Source organism: Mauremys mutica, chromosome 7 (genome assembly GCF_020497125.1).
Source record: "Mauremys mutica isolate MM-2020 ecotype Southern chromosome 7, ASM2049712v1, whole genome shotgun sequence".
NCBI lineage: Eukaryota > Metazoa > Chordata > Testudines > Geoemydidae > Mauremys > Mauremys mutica.
The window spans coordinates 94,938,356-94,956,464 of record NC_059078.1 but is presented as its reverse complement, the minus strand read 5'-3'; the positions used below and the strand labels follow the sequence as shown (position 1 = coordinate 94,956,464).

The 18,109-nt window shown below is 41.5% G+C and overlaps 1 protein-coding gene across 1 annotated transcript in view; it reads right to left on the bottom strand.

Annotated features, from left to right (window-relative positions):
• Nucleotides 1-18,109, bottom strand: part of PTEN (phosphatase and tensin homolog) — a 70,577-nt gene that overhangs the window by 23,374 nt on the left and 29,094 nt on the right. Inside the window, exon 4 of the mRNA XM_045023799.1 lies at nucleotides 17,298-17,536. Within this exon, the coding sequence (XP_044879734.1) occupies nucleotides 17,298-17,390 (93 nt within the window). The 5' untranslated portion in view covers nucleotides 17,391-17,536. The remainder of the gene's footprint in view (nucleotides 1-17,297; nucleotides 17,537-18,109) is intronic.

The window sequence follows — 18,109 nt, the reverse complement described above, 5'->3', positions numbered from 1 at the left end:
ATCATTACTGAACAGACGCCATCAGCTGCAGGGAAGCATGTCTTCTGGAATGGCGGTTGAAGCATGAAGGGGCATACAAACATTTAGCATACCTGGCACGTAAATACCTTTGCAATGCTGGCTACAACAGTGCCATGCGAATGTCTGTTCTTACTTTCAGGTGACATTGTAAATAGGAAGCAGGCAGCATGACCTCCCATAAAAGTAAACAAACTTGTTTGTCTTAGCAATGGCTGAACAAGAAATAGGACTAATTGGACTCTAGTAAGCTCTAAAGAGTTACACTGTTTTGTTTTTGAGTGCAGTTAAAAAATAATTCTACATTTGTAAGTTGCACTTTCACAATAAAGAGATTGCACTACAGTACTTGTATGAGGTGAATTGAAAAATTTATTTTCTTTATTTTATAGTGCAAATATTTGTAATAAAAAAAGTGAGCACTGTACACTTTGTATTTTATGTTGTAATTGAAATCAATATATTTGAAAATGTAGAATATGCAAAAATATTTAAATAAATGGTATTCTATTATTAATAGTGTGATTAAAACCACAATTAACCATGATTTTTAATTTGTCAGCCCTAATTTTTGTCTTTATAAAAATGCTGCAAAAATAAAGCCTTTTACAACTCCAAATGTTTCTATACTACATACAATAGATTTTTTTACCCTGTGGTACCTGTACAATGGATGTCTGCAAGTAGCTGTCATAGACAACTCAGTCTGATGACAAGGTTTTGACTTCAGGCATCACCTCAACAGCTGCTTTATCAGATCCATTTCTTAAAGAAGCTTTTAAATATTTTCCTAATACAAGTCTGGACTTTGTTTAAATTCGGAAACATAACCCTTAGCCTAAAAATGACTAACATGCAGCTTGGCAGAGCTTCAGAAGGGGGGGAGGCTACATAGAAAAACAGATAGGAAAAAGTTTCCTCTTCTACTTATATTATCTCCACTCTGGAACATACACTTTGTACAGGAATCTCTCCAATCCTTACCAAGACAGCTAACATTGAGACCAAACTGAGAAATAGTTATATGGTAATAGTTGATACTGCGAATGCTGTATCAACTTAGGCACAAATATACTTGTTGAAGTACAGTAACTCCTTGCTTAATGTTGTAGTTATGTTCCTGAAAAATGCAACTTTAAGCAAAACGATGTTAATCAAATCCAATTTCCCCATAAGAATTAATGTAATTAAGGGGGCTTAGGTTCCAAGGAATTTTTTTTCACCAGACAAAAAACTATATATTATATAGATATACACACAGTATACGTTTTAAACAAACAATTTAATACTGTTCACAGCTATGATGATTGTGAACCTTGGTTGAGGTGGTGAAGTTAGAGGGTGGAAGAGGGAGGGATATTTCTCAGGGAATGCAGTTACTGCTAAATGATCAACTAGCACTGGGCTGAGCCCTCAAGGGTTAATACATTGTTGTTAATGTAGCCTCTCATCAAGGCAGCACAAACAGGAAGGAGGGGAGACAGCATAGCAGACAGAGACAGACACACACCTTGTGTGGGGGGGAAAGAGAGATGCACACTGCACCTTTAAGTAAGCTGACCTACTCTTAAGTGTATTGTCTTTTTAAGTGGATCAGGAAGTTGAGACAGCAGCTGCTGCCCCAGGCTCTCTGTCTCTCTCCCTCCCTGTCCCCCTCTGCTCTATAAGGAGAAGGAGTAAGCAGGGTGCAGAAGCAGGGGGATACCCTAACATCAGCCCCCTCCCTCCCGCACAGCAAGCAGGAGTCTCTGACAGCAGCTCCAAGGGAGAAGGCAGGAGGCAGAAGCAGCACATGGCAGTGGTGGGAGGGACAGCTGAACTGCCAACAATTAATAGCCTGCTGGGCAGCTGCAGCACAGGGAACTTAGGGGAGCAGGGAGCTGATGGGGGTTCCGCCCTGGTTCCAAGCCCCCACCAGCTAGCTGCAACAGGCTGTTCTTCCTGCTAGCAGTGGACAAAGCAGGCGGCTGCCAAATAACATTAGAAGGGAGAATTGCACAACTTTAAATGAGCATGTTCCCTAATTGATCAGCAACATAACAACGTTAACCAGGACAACTAAGCGAGGAGTTACTGTAGATGGTGAACCACCAATCTTGCCAAGTAGCAGCTTGGCACATCTTGGAAACAAAGACCAATTTTCTTTCAGCCCAGACAGCAATTATGCCTCAAATCAACAAGGCTCTTATTCTCAAAGGACAGGGTCTTTATGCCTCAAGTCCTAGCACACTGATAGGTACACTAAACTAAAGTGGTGTATCAATTTTTTTGCCTTCCTGAGGCAAAGCAGAAGGGAAAAAAAGCAGAGATTTGCTTAAGTGGTATAGTTTTATAAAAAAAATAATACTTGAGAGTTTTAATCAAGTCCGTGGAATGTCTGCTTATCCTTATTGAAGAACGAGTTATGATAAAAAAAGGGGGGGAAGAAATCTATTAGGGTGGATTAATTTTAATCATGATTTCAATTAGCAAATAGGGAAACCTTGATTTAAACAGATTTTGATTTTGTTTTGCATTTGTATTTGAGTTATTTTCCTAAAGAAAGCCTGATAACCATTATAACACATTGATTTGCAACTAAATAGAGCCTTTGCACTAAATATAGTGCTTCTGTTTGCTAACCAAGAGGACATGCTATAACTATACAGTTAAGCAATTAACCCCAATTTATTCAGATCCTTAATTTTTACTTTATTTGGTTAGAAAACGGTAAATGAAGCATTTTTTATTTACTATTGAAAACGGTAAATGAAGCATTTTTTATTTACTATTTTTTGTGTTTTTTGTTAAGCTCGATTTGGATAGAAATTAAAATTCAATTAAAAGTGTACAAAAAGTGCATTTATTATTAATTAAATGAAACTACCTTCATGTGATGGATACATTAGAAAAATGTTTATAAAAATGTGTTTTGCATTTAAAACTAACAATTATTAAACAAAAGAATCTGTAGTGAATGAATTGAACTGTTTCTGGTCACTGTGCCCTTAAAAAAATTTAGAACTAGTATATCTTCTCTCATGCCTGGTTTTTATTCAGAGACTGGAAGAAGAAGAAAACAAGCTTTCCTGCCTTTTCAACTCCCAAATGGTTTCTCAACTTTTATTGAACTAGTCAGTGAGCTGAACTAGTTGAATAAACTGAAAAAGAAAATATTCGCTTTGCACCTGCAGATGAGGCTACTGATGTCAAAAAGCTGGTTTAGCACTTCAACAATCCCTGGTACCAGGTGCTTAGGTAGTGACTTCCACCAGTGCAGTGGTCTGACTTTCTTTAAAGGTTGGCAGCAAATATGTACAGAATAATTTTTAATTAATTCAAATGATTAACAAATTACAAAAAATTCAGGCCTTAACATAGGTTGTCATTTCAAATTTAATTATAAATAGGTTAGTTTTAAAAATAAACCAGGATTTAAATAAAAAAATCCAATTTAAATTTTAAAATTTGATTTAAAAAATTTATATTTTTTCCACCTTAGAGAAGCTGGTGTTTTCTCAGTAGACTAGTTTATTGTATGGATGCTAGGCAAGTGTATGCCCACAGAAGTAGATCTACTGAAACGTGTGTCGGAGTTTTGAATTCACTGATAAGGTCTTTCTACACCAGTACCAGAAGACAAAATAAACAGATTTGAACGCAAAGATCCAACGTTGCAAAACATTGATATGGAGCATGGTGCTCCTGAGCAGACTCTAAATGTGCTGATGCTCCTTACCCCTTTACTTTTGCACCATAAAATGGACAGTATGTCATGAAAAGCAGAACCCGCAAGTTTTTTCCATCACTGTCCCTCTAGTACAGGGGGGTTTGGGACCCCTCAAGGGGTTGTGAGGTTATGGCGGGGTCGCAAGCTGTCAACCTCCACCCCAAACCCCGCTTTGCTCCAGCTTTTATAATGGTGCTAAATATATTAAAAAGTGTTTTTAATTTATAAGGGGGGGGTCGCACTCAGATGCTTCCTCTGTGAAAGGGGTCACCAGTAAAAAAAAAGTTTGAGAGCCACTGCTCTAGTAAATTCTCCACTGGGGTAGCACTACCAACATCAAAAGCTACAAGCATTGCCAGATTTAACACAGGGTATCACCCAAAGATTGAGTAAAATATGTTAAATCAGCCTCTTGGGTCAGACATAAATCAGTCAGATATGACACGATGGACACGGTTTGAACAAAGTCAGATATCCAATTATAGCCATTCTGAGACACCATTTCAGAATATAATTCATACCCATTGATCTTTTCAGACAGAACTATGTTTAACAATCGTGACACCAATTCCACTGGCTCAAAGAGCAGTTCCGCCAAAGACAGGAACATCAAGATGTGGACAGATGTTAAAAAGGGCCCTTGAATTAAACATCCCAAACTATAACACTATCATGGTTGCTTCCATCTGGGACCAAGCCTGCACCTACTAGTAGTGCCATAGCTACTATCAGAACCACCTCTGAGAAGGCACTAGATGTGAATGCCAGTGCCTCTTTAAGGGAACATGCAGGAAAGTTCCCTGTCTTCACTGTCACAATGATGCTTTAATGTCCATCTTAAAATCGCCATGTGCAATAAAGCCAGGCATTCCCAGATCAACCACTGGTTGAAGCATTCCAGATCTCTTTGTAATTACAATAAGGAGGAAGTAGATCTCCTAAAATAATTATTGATTCTGAAAAGTATTGTTTGTATGAATACATTTTTATGCTGAATTTTAGAAAGCATTATATTCTGGTATCCTAGGTCCAAGAGTAGAGGATACACGATAAACCCCTTTTCCAGGGTGTCATAAACATACAGCTAAGAGTAACATAAAATTCCTCCTAGGTAGCTGTACTGAATCTTTACCTGAAAGGGATAAGAAGCTCAAATAACCTAGTTGGCACCTGACCAAACGGGCCAATGAGGAAAGAAGATACTTTCAAATCTGGAGGTGGCTGAGGGATACTCTTTGTTCCCTCTTTGGACAGGGAGAGAGAGAGAGAGACCGGGCAGGAAAAAACATCTCCTAAAAACATACCTGAAATGAGCATCTAAGATTACAAAAATTGTAAGTAAAGAAAGGAAACGCGCTAGATCATCTTTTGTTTTAGCTTGTGAATTTTCCCTATGTTAAGAGGTAGTTTTATTCCTGGTTTTTTTTGTAACTGTGATGTGATTCTTTTAATATTTTCTTTATAATAAACAACTTCTTTTAAGAACCTGATTGATTTTTAGTGTCCAAAAAACCAAAGGGTTTGGTACCTACTGGTTGGTATATTATTCTCAAGCCTCCCGAGGAAAGGGGGAATCTTTTGGGGAAATAGAGACTCCAAGTGGTCCGGTTCCTGAATTTTTGTCTAGATCACCTGGTGGTGGCAGCAAAACCGTCCAAGGACAAGGAAAAGATGTGTGTCTTGGGGAAGTTTTAACCCAAGATGGTAGAAATAAGTTTATCATCGAATATCAGGGTTGGAAGAGACCTCAGGAGGTCATCTAGTCCAACCCCCTGCTCAAAGCAGGACCAATTCCCAACTAAATCATCCCAGGCAGGGCTTTGTCAAGCCTGACCTTAAAAACCTCTAAGGAAATTCCACCACCTCCCTAGGTAACTCATTCCAGTGCTTCACCACCCTCCTAGTGAAAAAGTTTTTCCTAATATCCAACCTAAATATCCCCCACTGCAACCTGAGACTATTACTCAAGGGGTCTTTCATGTAGGTCCCCACATCTGTACCCCAGAGTTCAGAGTGGGGAGAGAACCCTGACACAGGGGAACAGAACTAATGTGCTACCTTCTATCCACTACTTCAAACACTCACTTCTAATCTTTGGTCTGTCCATATTTTTTGGGGGAAGTTAAACTTTGACTTCAAGGCCGAAAGGGGCTGACGGCCTGTATTTCTGGCATCAAGTTTTCTTTAGTGGGTGTATCTAATAAGCAAGTTCTGCTCCAGATAACTGACAGAATCTGAAATGGCTCCTGCCAGAAGCAGCACCTGCCCTGTCCTCCCATTATTTTGGTCAAGAGTAGGACAGATATGGTTCCTTTGTGTAGGAAATTCAAGAGTAGCCTCAGCTTCTCTTACTCATCTGGTGCTGCAAAGGCCTTTGGGAAACTTCTTCCATATGGACATACTGGAAAAGTGAGCAATAAAATTACTGGTGGCTGTACTCTTCAATTAGTAATACTTCCTCTTGCAATTGGATTCATACTTCCTGTCTACATTGTCTAAGTGCCACAAGACCCTTGAGAGAATTAATTTGCCTTGCTTGTTAACTTCAAAACTCTCCCTAGTTACTGTCCCCTGGGATTTGAACCACTAAGCAGGCTATATGCACATTGTGGGTTGCTTTGGGCAGAGAATTTAGAATCAAAGCCATTTTTTGGTTTTTGCCCCAAAAGAAAAAGGCAGTTGGTTGTCTTGGGCCAGAGTTTGTTCTTTTGAGCCATATTCTACTTCCAACTCAGTAAGTCAATTAGGATTTTAATTTATCAGGAACTATAAATCTTCAAACAGCACTTGAAATACAGCATTAAGATATACAATGGACATATAGGGGAATACAAAAGCTCTTGGAAACTACATTTTAAAATGATACTTGTCTATAAACAGTATTTCTAAAGTTAATTACTTCGTGCATATTATCCTTCAACCAAATAATCAGGGCCAAGTAGAGGGGAGACAGTAGATCTTAGAGAACAGACTGTATCATCGTCAACATGATACACCTCTACCCCAATATAACGCTGTCCTTGGGAGCCAAAAAAATCTTACCGCGTTATAGGTGAAACCGCATTATATTGAACTTGCTTTGATCCGCCGGAGCGCGCAGCCCCACCACCCCGGAGCGCTGCTTTACCGCATTATATTTGAATTCATGTTATATCAGGTTGCGTTATATCAGAGTAGAGGTGTACTTAGGAATTTATAATGAGACTTTAAACAAAGGGTCAGAGCCCTATTTAAAGATATAGGGTTTTCATAAGAACATCTATAAGTACTTATGGCTCAAATCACATATCTGAGGACCTCACTATTTACCTTAAAAAACATCCTTGATGTGGATAAATATTATCTCCACCCCCCACCTCTTAAAAAAAAAATCCAGAGGGCAGGAAACAGATACAGGGATCTTAAGGACTGACTCAAGATAATACAGGCAGTCTGAGGTAACAAGAATATTTAGTTAACACATCAGAACAAAATACCATTGTAATCCATACAAATTATCTAGCAAGTGTTTCTTTTTTCTAACTAGAACTTCCATAGGGATTTCATCATTACTCTCCTTCAAAAGAAAACACGGAACCATAGCTTGTTCCTATAATATGTAGATATCACCTTCCTACTGTACAAATGACAGCTACTACATTCAGCATCTACCCATTTGACTATTAATGGAGATTAACAAATATTTGTAGAATAGATATCTGACAGATCATCTGCAAACAATATGAAAAATGTGACTCTTCAGTAGGTTTTATTAGTTACCTTTGCCAATTTTTGCTGGAACAGTCAATATTCTGTTTAGATATCTGATCTCATTCAATTGTGACCATTCTGAAGTATCATTTCAGAATACAAGTCATTCTCATCTTCCCATTCAGAAAGACTTATATTATACCCATTAATTCTGCTCTCCAAATGCCTATGGTTAAATTATTGTTTGTCTATTTGTGAAGTAAGACCAATGTGTGTGGCGGGGGGGAGGAGAGAGAATCTAGTATTCATTGATTTGTTAATCTTCTTTATATTTATGGAGTAAAATCTAAGCTGGAATCACAGTAACTGATGTTGGGGTTTGCTGAGAAAGGACTAGATTTGGTCATTGTCATTATGGAGACATGCGAGAAGGGTCAGAATCTGGGGGGGAGCATGGGCAGTTATAGAAGAGATAAGGAAGAGACAAGAGAAAACATGGGGGGAAATCCAATCAGTACCTTAGGTGTCTATACACTAATGTGAGAAGTATGGGAAATAAGCAGTAGAAGAGGTGGTTACTCACCTGTGCAGTAACTCACGTTCTTTGAGATGAGCGTCCCTGTGGGGGGCTCCTCTCCAGGTGTTGGTGCGCCCCTGTGCCTTCGCTTGGATATTTTTTACAGCAGTACTCGCGCGGTGCCTGCTTTAATAAAACGTGGAGCCCGGGCTCCTCAGTTCCTTCTCTACAGTGGAGACCACTCCAAACGCTGAAGTAGAGGGGAGGAGGATCAGTAGTAGAGCACCCACAGGGACATCTCAAAGAACGTACTCTCCTTCTTCTTCTTCTTCTTCTTCTTCTTCGAGAGATGTCCCTGTGGCTGCTCCACTCCAGGTGACTGAAAAGCAGTATCCAAGTTCTCCTACACATCTGGCAGATGTAATGGCAACTAAAAATGCAGTTTTCATGGATAGCTGTAGGAGAGAGCATGTTTCAAGTGGCTCAAATGGATAGTGCATCAAGCATGTGAGGACCAAGTGTAGGTCCCAGGGTTGAGTGGGTGATCTAACGTCCAGGTATAGGGTCTGGAAGCCCTTGAGGAACTGCTTTTTGATGAGGTGGGCAAAGATGAAAGTGTCTCCGGTCTTACTGTGAAATGCTGTAATTGCTGCTAAGAGTACCTTTATGGAGCTAAAGGAGACCCCAGATTATCTTTTAGAAATTAAACTGTCTAGTATTAGTGAAAGACGGATGGAAGCAGGAGCATTTGCTTGGAAATAGGTGATACGCGTGGATTGTGTTCTGCTATATAATAGTACTCTTTGTACCTATTCAGAGCAGCCTAGTTTCTCATTAGAGAATCACTGGGGAGCCAAGCTTTCAGGTGCAGCATCATTACGTTGGGGTGGTGTAGTTGACCCATGTTGTGATAACAGGTTCGGGGGGGGGGGGGGTGTTGAGAGAGTGGAATCAGCAGGCAAACTGACATCCTCGTTAAAAATAGGTACCATGCCTGTCTGGGCCACGTAGGGGCTATTAGTATTACCCTGGCCCTCTCTGCTCATATTTTTTTGTAATACCCTGTGAAGAAGTGGTATCGGGGGAAATACATATAAGAAATTGTCGCTCCATTTTATGATGAATGCGTCTCCCATCAAATGCTTTCCTAGGCCGGCTCTGGAACAGAATTCAGGGCATTTTTTGTTGGTTACGATTGCAAAAAGATCCAGTCACAGACAGCCCCATATTTTGAATACATTGTGTAGGATGGTATCATTTATCTCCCATTTGTGATCTAGGGGAAATGATCTGCTAATCTCGTCCGCAGTGGTGTTTAGTGAACCAGGTAGGTAGGAGGCTGAAATTTGGCTATCGTGATGGAGGCACCAATTCCAAAGTTTCATAGCCTCTGGGCAGAGCGAGTGAGATCGAGCTCCTCCTTGTCCGTTTTATATAAAACATGCAAGCAACGTTGTTGGTCATGATCCTGATGTGTTGGTTCTAGCTGTCTGGGAGAAATTGGAGGCAGGCATTGTGGGCCACTCGAAGCTCTAAAAGATTTATGCGTAGTGAGGCTTCTGCAGGTGACCAGAGTCCCTGAGTGGTGTGGTGTGTGCCATGTGTGCTCCCCAGCCTCTGAAAGAAGCATCCGTGGTAATTATAACAGAGGGGGACTCCTGCACAAATGGGACTCTGGAGCAGAAGTGGTGTGGAAGAGTCCACCATGTGAGTGGAGTCCTTGACTGTGGCAGGTATGAACAGACGTCTGTTTAGGCCGTGCACATTCGTGGTCTGTAGACAGTGGTCATCCAACCCTGCAGGCACCACATGTAGAGGCATGCATTCTTGACCACAAAAATGCAAGAGGCCAGATGGCCGAGAAGTTGCAGACAGTCCCGGACAGTGACCTGCAGGCTGTTTTGCAACTTGGAGATAAGATTCTTTATGGTGTGAATCTGTTGGATGGGAGAGATGGAATCAAGGTGAGTGCCTACGAATTCTAGGTCACTGAGTAGAAGTTAATGTGGATTCATTTTTGTTTATTTGTAGGTCCAGACCCTGGAAGCAGTCGATGGTCATCTGCATGGCTTGAATGGCCTCCCCAAGAGTCTGTGCCCTTGAGCAGGCAATCATCCAGGTAAGGAAAAATTATGACTCCTCCTTTCCGTAGGTTCACCCTTGCCACCGTGAGAATCTTGGAAAAGATGCAAGGTGCTGTTGAGAGGCCAAAGGGCAGAACTTGGTATTGGTAGTGATTTGAGCACATAACAAATCTGAGAAAATGCCTGCAGGCGGGGTGTATAGTTACATGAAAATTCGCATCCTACAGGTTGGGGGCTGAAAACCAATCTCCGTGCTCCAGCGCTGGAATTATGGTTGTGAGGATAACCATTTTGAATTTTTGCTTTGAATTTCCCACTCATGGGCATTGGAAAGGCTGATACCTGTATTGTCTTCTAGTTGCTGGTGTATGAATACCTAGGGGTCCAAACGCGTCTCTGGAATCCTTCATGGTGTGCAGAAGGGTTGGGTTTTGCTGCAACGTAACTTCTCGCCATCGAAGGGGAAATCCTCCATGGTGTTTTGTATCTCGCATGGAAAAGAAGAAGAAGAGCTAAACCATGAAGCCCAGCGCATCACTACAGCCATCACAGTGGATCTGGAAGTGGTGTCCGCAGCATTGAGGGCAGCCTGCAATGCCACATAGGAAATAATCTGCCCTTCAGAGACTAAGTGCTTTGAATTGTTGTCTCTTGTCCTCTGGGATGTCATTAATAAAGTCCATGAGTTTCCCGTAATTTCTGTGATCATATCTGGCCAATAGGGCTGCGTAGTTTGCCACTCTAAATTGTAGCATGGATGATGCATAAACTTTGCGGCCAAGTAGGTCCATTCTTTTTCTGTCCTTGTCAGAGGGATTGGACTGGAAATGCTGCTGTTTGGTTTTTTTGGTTGGCTGCTTTTCTACTACCAGTGAATTTGGTGCTGGGTGTGTGAAAAGGAATTCTGAGCCGCTGGAGAATACATAGTATTTCCGGTGTGCCCTTTTGCAGGTAGGGGGTATGGTGGCTGGGGTTTGCCAGATATTCTTGGCAGAGACCATAATGACTCCATTAATAGGTAGGGCGATCTTGGAGGAGGACAAAGGCTGTAATATGTCAGTCAGCTCATGCTGAGTGCCCGACACCTCCACCAGAGTGATCTTGAGCTCATTCGCCACTCTTTTGAAGAGGTCCTGAAAATGAGTAAAATCATCTGCTTTTGCTGGGGGTGGGGACATTATAGTCTCTTCTGGTGAGGTGGATGAATTATTATTATTTGAGGAGGCTTCAGGTGCCTCCTTGTTTGCGTGCACTGTTGCAGGTTGCTCCTGTCTGTCCGTTACAGAAGCGTGAACAGGTACAGGAGGAGATCTAATGTCGCCTCTGCATGGGCTGTACTGGGCTACTGTGGTGCCTGCTGTAGGACCTCCATGGGTTCTAATAATGCCTATTATCTGGGGAAGGGCATGAGTGGTTCCATTCATAGGTGTTCATACCAGGGTAGTCCCTGGAATATGAGGGCCTTGGTCTCCATGGTCCCATGTTAGTAGGAATGTGACGAGGGGAGGAATGGTATGGGGAATAAACTCCCTCCATTTTGTCGTCCTCATCACTAGAAAAGTGAGAGGGAATAGGGGATAGCTGTCAGTGCCGTGCCAACGGTCCTGGTAAGAGACTGGTACCAAATAATGGGGAATCTGGAGTTGGCGAGACTAGCAAATCGCTGGAATGAATAAATTGTGGTGCCAAGGTAGAAGGAGCCAGAATATATAGCGCTGGGTGTGATGGTGGCGCCGTAACGTCAGCCGGTGCTGACTGGTGCAGTGCTTTATTCGGAGTTATAGGTGGGAGATTTGTTGGTACTGGGACAGCAACTGTACTTGTGTGTGGCACAGGCAGGCTCAGCTGAGAAGGCATAGAATCCTTTGAGGTACTGCGCGGTGCCGTACTAGAAGAGGCACTGGAGTGGTGCCAACAGCAGCTGGAGTACGGATGGTGCCAGAGGTGCCCGGAGCGTTGTATGTGCTGAGCCGCGGAGCGGTCGGCATCAACAAAACAGACCTGGTTGGAGACTGTTTGGATGACAGCTGGTCTCTGTGAGGTGATGAAGCTGGCTGTTTTTTGTTTTCTTGTCCTTAATGGACTTAGGAGGGCTCTATCTCAAATAGGACTCCTGACCTGGGTCAGAGGCAGGTCTGAGGGACTTCTCCATTAAAATTAACTTGAGTCCCAGGTCTCTGCCTTTCTGTGCCCTAGCCCTCAGTTTACTGCAGTGGGTACATTTTTGGGGACATGGAACTCCCCCAAACAGTGAACACATTGAGAATGGCCATCAGAGATAAGGATGGCATCTCTGTACGTAGTGCATCTCTTAAAACATGGCAAGCCAGGAATAGTATAAAACTGTCTAATGGACAGAAAAAAACCTGTGAAGGATTTTTTTTTTTTAAAAAGGGGGAAATGAAACTTATCTGACTAAAAAAACTAGTTTATACAGTTCAGCTATCTAAAGCGAGAAATAAGTGAGCAAGGCTGCTGAGCTCTGTCTCAGACCACGGACCGTAGAGAAGGAACTGAGGAGCTTGGGCCAAGCGCACGTTATTGAGGCGCATTTGGCGGGTGAGGCAAGCACCGTGAACGTGTGGCCCATGCAAATACTGCTGTAAAACTCTCCGAGCGAAGGCACAGGGGCGCACCAACGCCTGGAGTGGAGCACCTACAGGGACAAGGAGACAAAGACGAAGAACTAGAAATGCTAGTTAATAAATACTATGACAGCTGGCATCAAAGACTTGGTGGGATAATACATATGACTGGAATATTGGTATAGAAGGGCACAGATAGATCAGGAAGGACAGGAAGGGAAAAAAGGGAGGTGGTGTTGCCTAGTATATAAAAAATTGTATACAGTTGGACTGAGGCTGAGATGGAAATAGGAGACAGACTTGTTAAAAGTCTCTGGGTAAGGACAAGAGAGGTAAAAAACAAGGGTGATGTCATGGTAGGGGTCTATTCCAGACTTCCTAGCAAGAAAGAAGAGGTGGATGAGGCTTTTTACAAGCTAATAAAATCATCCAAAGCACAGGACGATGTCCCCCATCACCGTCAACTACCTAGACATCTATTGGGGGTGGGGTTTGAAACCAGGCAGGGGACAGATCATCAGACCTGTATTGGAGACCATTTTTTATTCAGATGGTGAAGAAAGCCACTAGGGAAGAGGCTGTTCCAGATTTGATTTTGACTAATAGGGAAGAACTAGTTGAGAATTTGAAAGTGGAAGGCAGCTTAGGTGAAAGTAATCATGAACTCATAATTTCATGATTCCAAGGAATGGTAGGACGGAAAACAGCACAATAAAGAAAATGGATTTCAATAAGGCAGACTTTAACAATCTCAGGGAGTGCGTAGGTAAGATCCCTTCAGAAGCAAGCCTAAGAGGGAAAAAAGTTCGAGAGAGTTGGCAGTTTTTCCAGAGAGACATTAAGGGCACAAGAACAAACTATCCCACTGCATAGGAAAGATAGGAAGTATGGAACCACTGGGGCTTAACCAGGAGATCTTCAATTATATGAAACTCAAAATTTAAGAATTCTACAAAATGTGGAAACTAGGTCAAATTACAAAGGATGAATATAAACAAATAACACGAGTATGTAGGAACAAAATTAAAAAAGGCCAGGGCACAAAATGAGATTAAACTAGCTAGAGACATAAAGGGAACTAGAAAACATTCTACAAATACATTAGAAGCAAGAGGAAGACCAAGGACAGGGTAAGGCCTATTACTCAAATGGGGGGGGGGGGAGAAGGGGGACGACAGAGAGAATAACAAAACATGTGGAAATGGCAAAAGTGCTAAATGACTTTTTTGTTTCAGTTTTCACCAAAACGTTTAGTAGTAACTGAACATCTAACTTAATGAATGCCATTGAAAATGAGGTAGGACCAGAGGCTAAAATAAGGAAAGAAGTTAAAAATTACTTAGATGAGCTAGATGTTTTCAAGTCACCAGAACCTGATGAAATACATCCTAGAATTCTCAAGGAGCTGACTGAGGATATATCTGAGCCAGTAGCAATTATCTTCAAAAAGTCATGGAAGATGGGTGAGATTCCAGAGGATTAGAAAAGGGAAAATATAATGCCAATCTATAAAAAGGGGAATAAAGACAACCCGGGGAATTAGACCAGTCAGCTTAACTTCAGTACCCAGAAAGATAACGGAGCAATCAATTTGCAGATACTTATCACCTTGTCTTCTAGGTAACAGTCAGCATGGATTTAATCAAGAACAAATCATGTTAAACCAACCTAATAAGCTGTCTTTGACTGAGTAACAAGCCTTGTGGATAAGGAAAAGTGGTAGATGTGGTATATCTTGACTTTAGTAAGGCTTTTGATACTGTCTCAATGAAATTCTCATAAACAAACTAGGGAAATACAACGTAGATGGAGCTACTATAAGATGAGTGCACAACTGGTTGAAAAATAGTTCCCAGAGTGTAGTTATCAGTGGTTTCCCAGACAAGCTGGAAGGGCATATCAAGTGGGGTTCCCACAGGGATCAGTTCTGTGTCTGGTACTGTTCAATGTCTTCATCAATATTTAATAATGGCATAGAGAGTACACTTATAGAGTTTGCAGATATCAAGCTGGGAGGTGTTGCAAGTGCTTTGGAGGACAGGATTAAAAGTCAAAATGATCTGGACAAACTGAAGGAATGGTCAGAAGAAAATAGGGTGAAATTAAATAAGGACAAATGCAAAGTTCTTCACTTAGGAGGGAACAATCAGTTTCACACATACAAAATGGGAAATGACTGCCTAGGAAGGAGTACTACTGGATCTGGGGGACATAGTGGATCACAAGCTAAATATGAGTCAACAGTGTAACACTGTTGCAAAAAAAGCAAGCAACATTTTGGGATGTATTAGCAGGAGTGTTGTACGACAGACATGAGAAGTAATTCTTCCCCTCTACTCTATGCAGATTAGGCCTCAACTGGAGTATTGTGTCCCGTTCTGCAAGCCACACTTCAGGAAAGATATGGACAAACTGAAGAAAGTCCAGAGAAGAGCAACAAAAATGATTAAAGGTCTAGAAAACATGACCTATGAGGGTAGATTTGAAAAAACTGGGTTTGTTTAGTCTGGAGAAGAGAAGACTGAGGGGGCACACAAGAACAGTTTACAAGTAGAGAAAAGGTTGTTACAAGGAGGAGAGAGAAAAATTGTTCTCCTTAACCACTGAGGATAGGACAAGAAGCAATGGGCTTAAATTGCAACAAGGGCAATTTAGGGAAAAAACAAACTTCCTAACTGTCAGTAGTTAAGTGCTGGAATAAACTGCCTAGCGGACACTGTGGAATCTGTCTCATTGGAGATTTTTAAGAGCAGGTTAGACAAACACCTGTCAGGGATGGTCTAGATAATACTTAGTCCTGCCATGAGTGCAGGGAACTGGACTAGAAGACCTCTCGAGGTCCCTTCCAGTCCTACAATTCTATGATTCTGGCATAATCCTCAAAGAGTAGAAAGAAGATTTAAAAGCATCCAAAAGTTCAAGAATTGCTCTGTTCTTGGGTACTCTAAAGAAATACAATCATCTTGCTTAAGCATCAAGCTGCCTCTTCATCTCAGTTCATTTCATCATTATTTATTTTGTCAGACTGGTTTTCAGCACAGAACACATGTAATTATAGAAATTGTTAGTTTTCTTTCTGTACAATACTATATCAATATGGAGACATATGGACCAATTGTCTCGTATCTCTTATGACTGGCTAAAGTGGCTATCTGCATAAGACAGTTTTAGGCCATGGCTACACTTGCAAATTTGCAGCGCTGCAGCAGGGTGTGAAAACACACCCTCTCCAGCGCTGCAAATTGCGGCGCTGCAAAGCGCCAGTGTGGTCAAAGCCCCAGCGCTGGGAGCGCGGCTCCCAGCGCTGTACCTTATTCCCCACAGGGAGGTGGAGTACGGACAGCGTTGGGAGAGCTCTCTCCCAGCGCTGACGCTTTGACTACACTTAGCGCTTCAAAGCGCTGCCGCGGTAGCGCTTTGAAGTGCAAGTGTAGCCATAGCCTTAATTTGCTCCCTCTAACAAGTCAGCAGCCAGTCTCTTCAGTTGCTCAACTGATGATTCCACAACCAAGAGCCTCTGAACGTGCCAACCTGTGTAGAGATCTAGATGCTAAGAAATGTATAAAATCTAAATGCAGTCCAACGCTCTCTCATACATAAAATTTTTGTGCAGCATTAGAGCAATTCAAAGATACCTACCCTGAAAAGGACTGGAGCTGACATACATACATACATCAACTCCGGTCCTTTCCAGAATAGGTGTATGAACTGCTGTAACACTACAGACGAAATTGGGAGAGAAGAGGGAGACTGATGATCTGAATTTGAAAGACAGACCCCAATGTAGCTGGAAAATATTTTGACTAGGATGCAGAAGTGAGAAAAAAATATTCGGAGGTCCTAAGGCACTAGAGATTACCATCAGCAAGCTGTAGCCACAGCATGTGAACAAAGACCTGCCTTTGCCAGACAGTCTTATGCAGGGCTGCCACTAAGTCTACTAGCAAGGAGTTAAAGGCCATGAAAGCCTTTTACCATTCTCAGATCAGGGAGTGACAGATTCCTCTCACTGAGAGGCTGGTATAGGGATTGAAAAGGTGATGCTCTCAATGAGGCAGGCTATAAAGGGATGGTGATGGCAGCTTCTGCCTTGGCCTATTACCCTGAAAGTTTCATCCCTACAGAACAGAAGCCAAGTAAAGTGGAAGCAGAAAGTTCTGCTGAATAGTTAAGGCAACCCAGATAAATTACAGTGGCTCATAGCATTTCAGCCATAACAAGCACCTGAAGTAAAGGAGTAGCAGAATGCCTTAGAAGAATACAGAAGAATAAAGAAAATTGAGGAGCTGGACAGCTCATCCACTAAAGGAACCAAACTAGAATAGTCCTGTCTTTCAATTGGTTGAAGCTGATGCCTGTATAGATGAATGGGAAAATGCACCATCCACCACCAACTTGATGTAATATGATGCAACACACACTTTTGAAGATGAGGTCTGATATTCCTATGGCTAGCATAAACATTCAGAATCTTCTTGAACATAAGAGAAACAAGGAAGAGACAACTTCAGCATTTTGCTTTCAACAGAATCTTAACACTAATGGTGTCATTTTTTTAAATCAAAAGTTAAACTAATAAGTCAAACACAATCATACCTTCTATTGTAAGCCTATCCCAACTGAATTTAGCTTAATTAGAAAAAGTACCAAGGAATGGGTGATAAGGTGGAAAAAAGCAGAGTACAATAACTCACCTTCTTGTCTCTGGTCCTTACTTCCCCATAAAAATCTAGAGCTTCTTGAGCCTTTAAAAACTTGCCTCGATGCAACAAATATGCACAAATCATTACACCAGTTCGTCCCTTTCCAGCTTTACAATGAATTGCTGCAACATGATTGTCATCTTCACTCAGCCATTGGTCAAGATCTTCACAAAAAGGTTTGATAAGCTCTAGCTGTGGGGGGTTATGGTCTTCAAAAGGATACTGTGCAACTGTGATAGGAAGATTAAATTTGAGACTTCATTGTAAATCTTATGCATTTTAAACTAATTTAACCAGAGAGATTAACTTTACAAAATGCATATCATGCAATTAACAGTTTAAAGAGGTAACTAAATAGGTTAAGTGGTCTGACACAAGTACCATAATGATCGATGCCAGAAAAGTGGTATACAAGATGTGGAGCACATGCCAATAACTTGGCCCCTCAAATTTCAGCAAATTCCCAATTATACATACTCTTAATGTCTTACTCAATAGAGCAATTTTGCTCATATCTGACAATCTTATAACAAACCATCATTCCATAAGTGGTCTTATACCAGAACCTATTATTACAATAATATAGGGTTAAGCCATGCCCACTGATCAAATGAGGCAATTCTGCTGAAGAGTTCTGAGATTACAGTTTACCCTATTCCAGGGACTGAACTGGTCATGTCCACATAATTAGTTCCAAGAGGCTCTAAAATACGTGTAATAATACATAATCATAACTGCTAATTGTAAACAAACAAAACCACACACCCAGGCCTTTGTTATTGTTTTAACAGTAAAACCCAGAC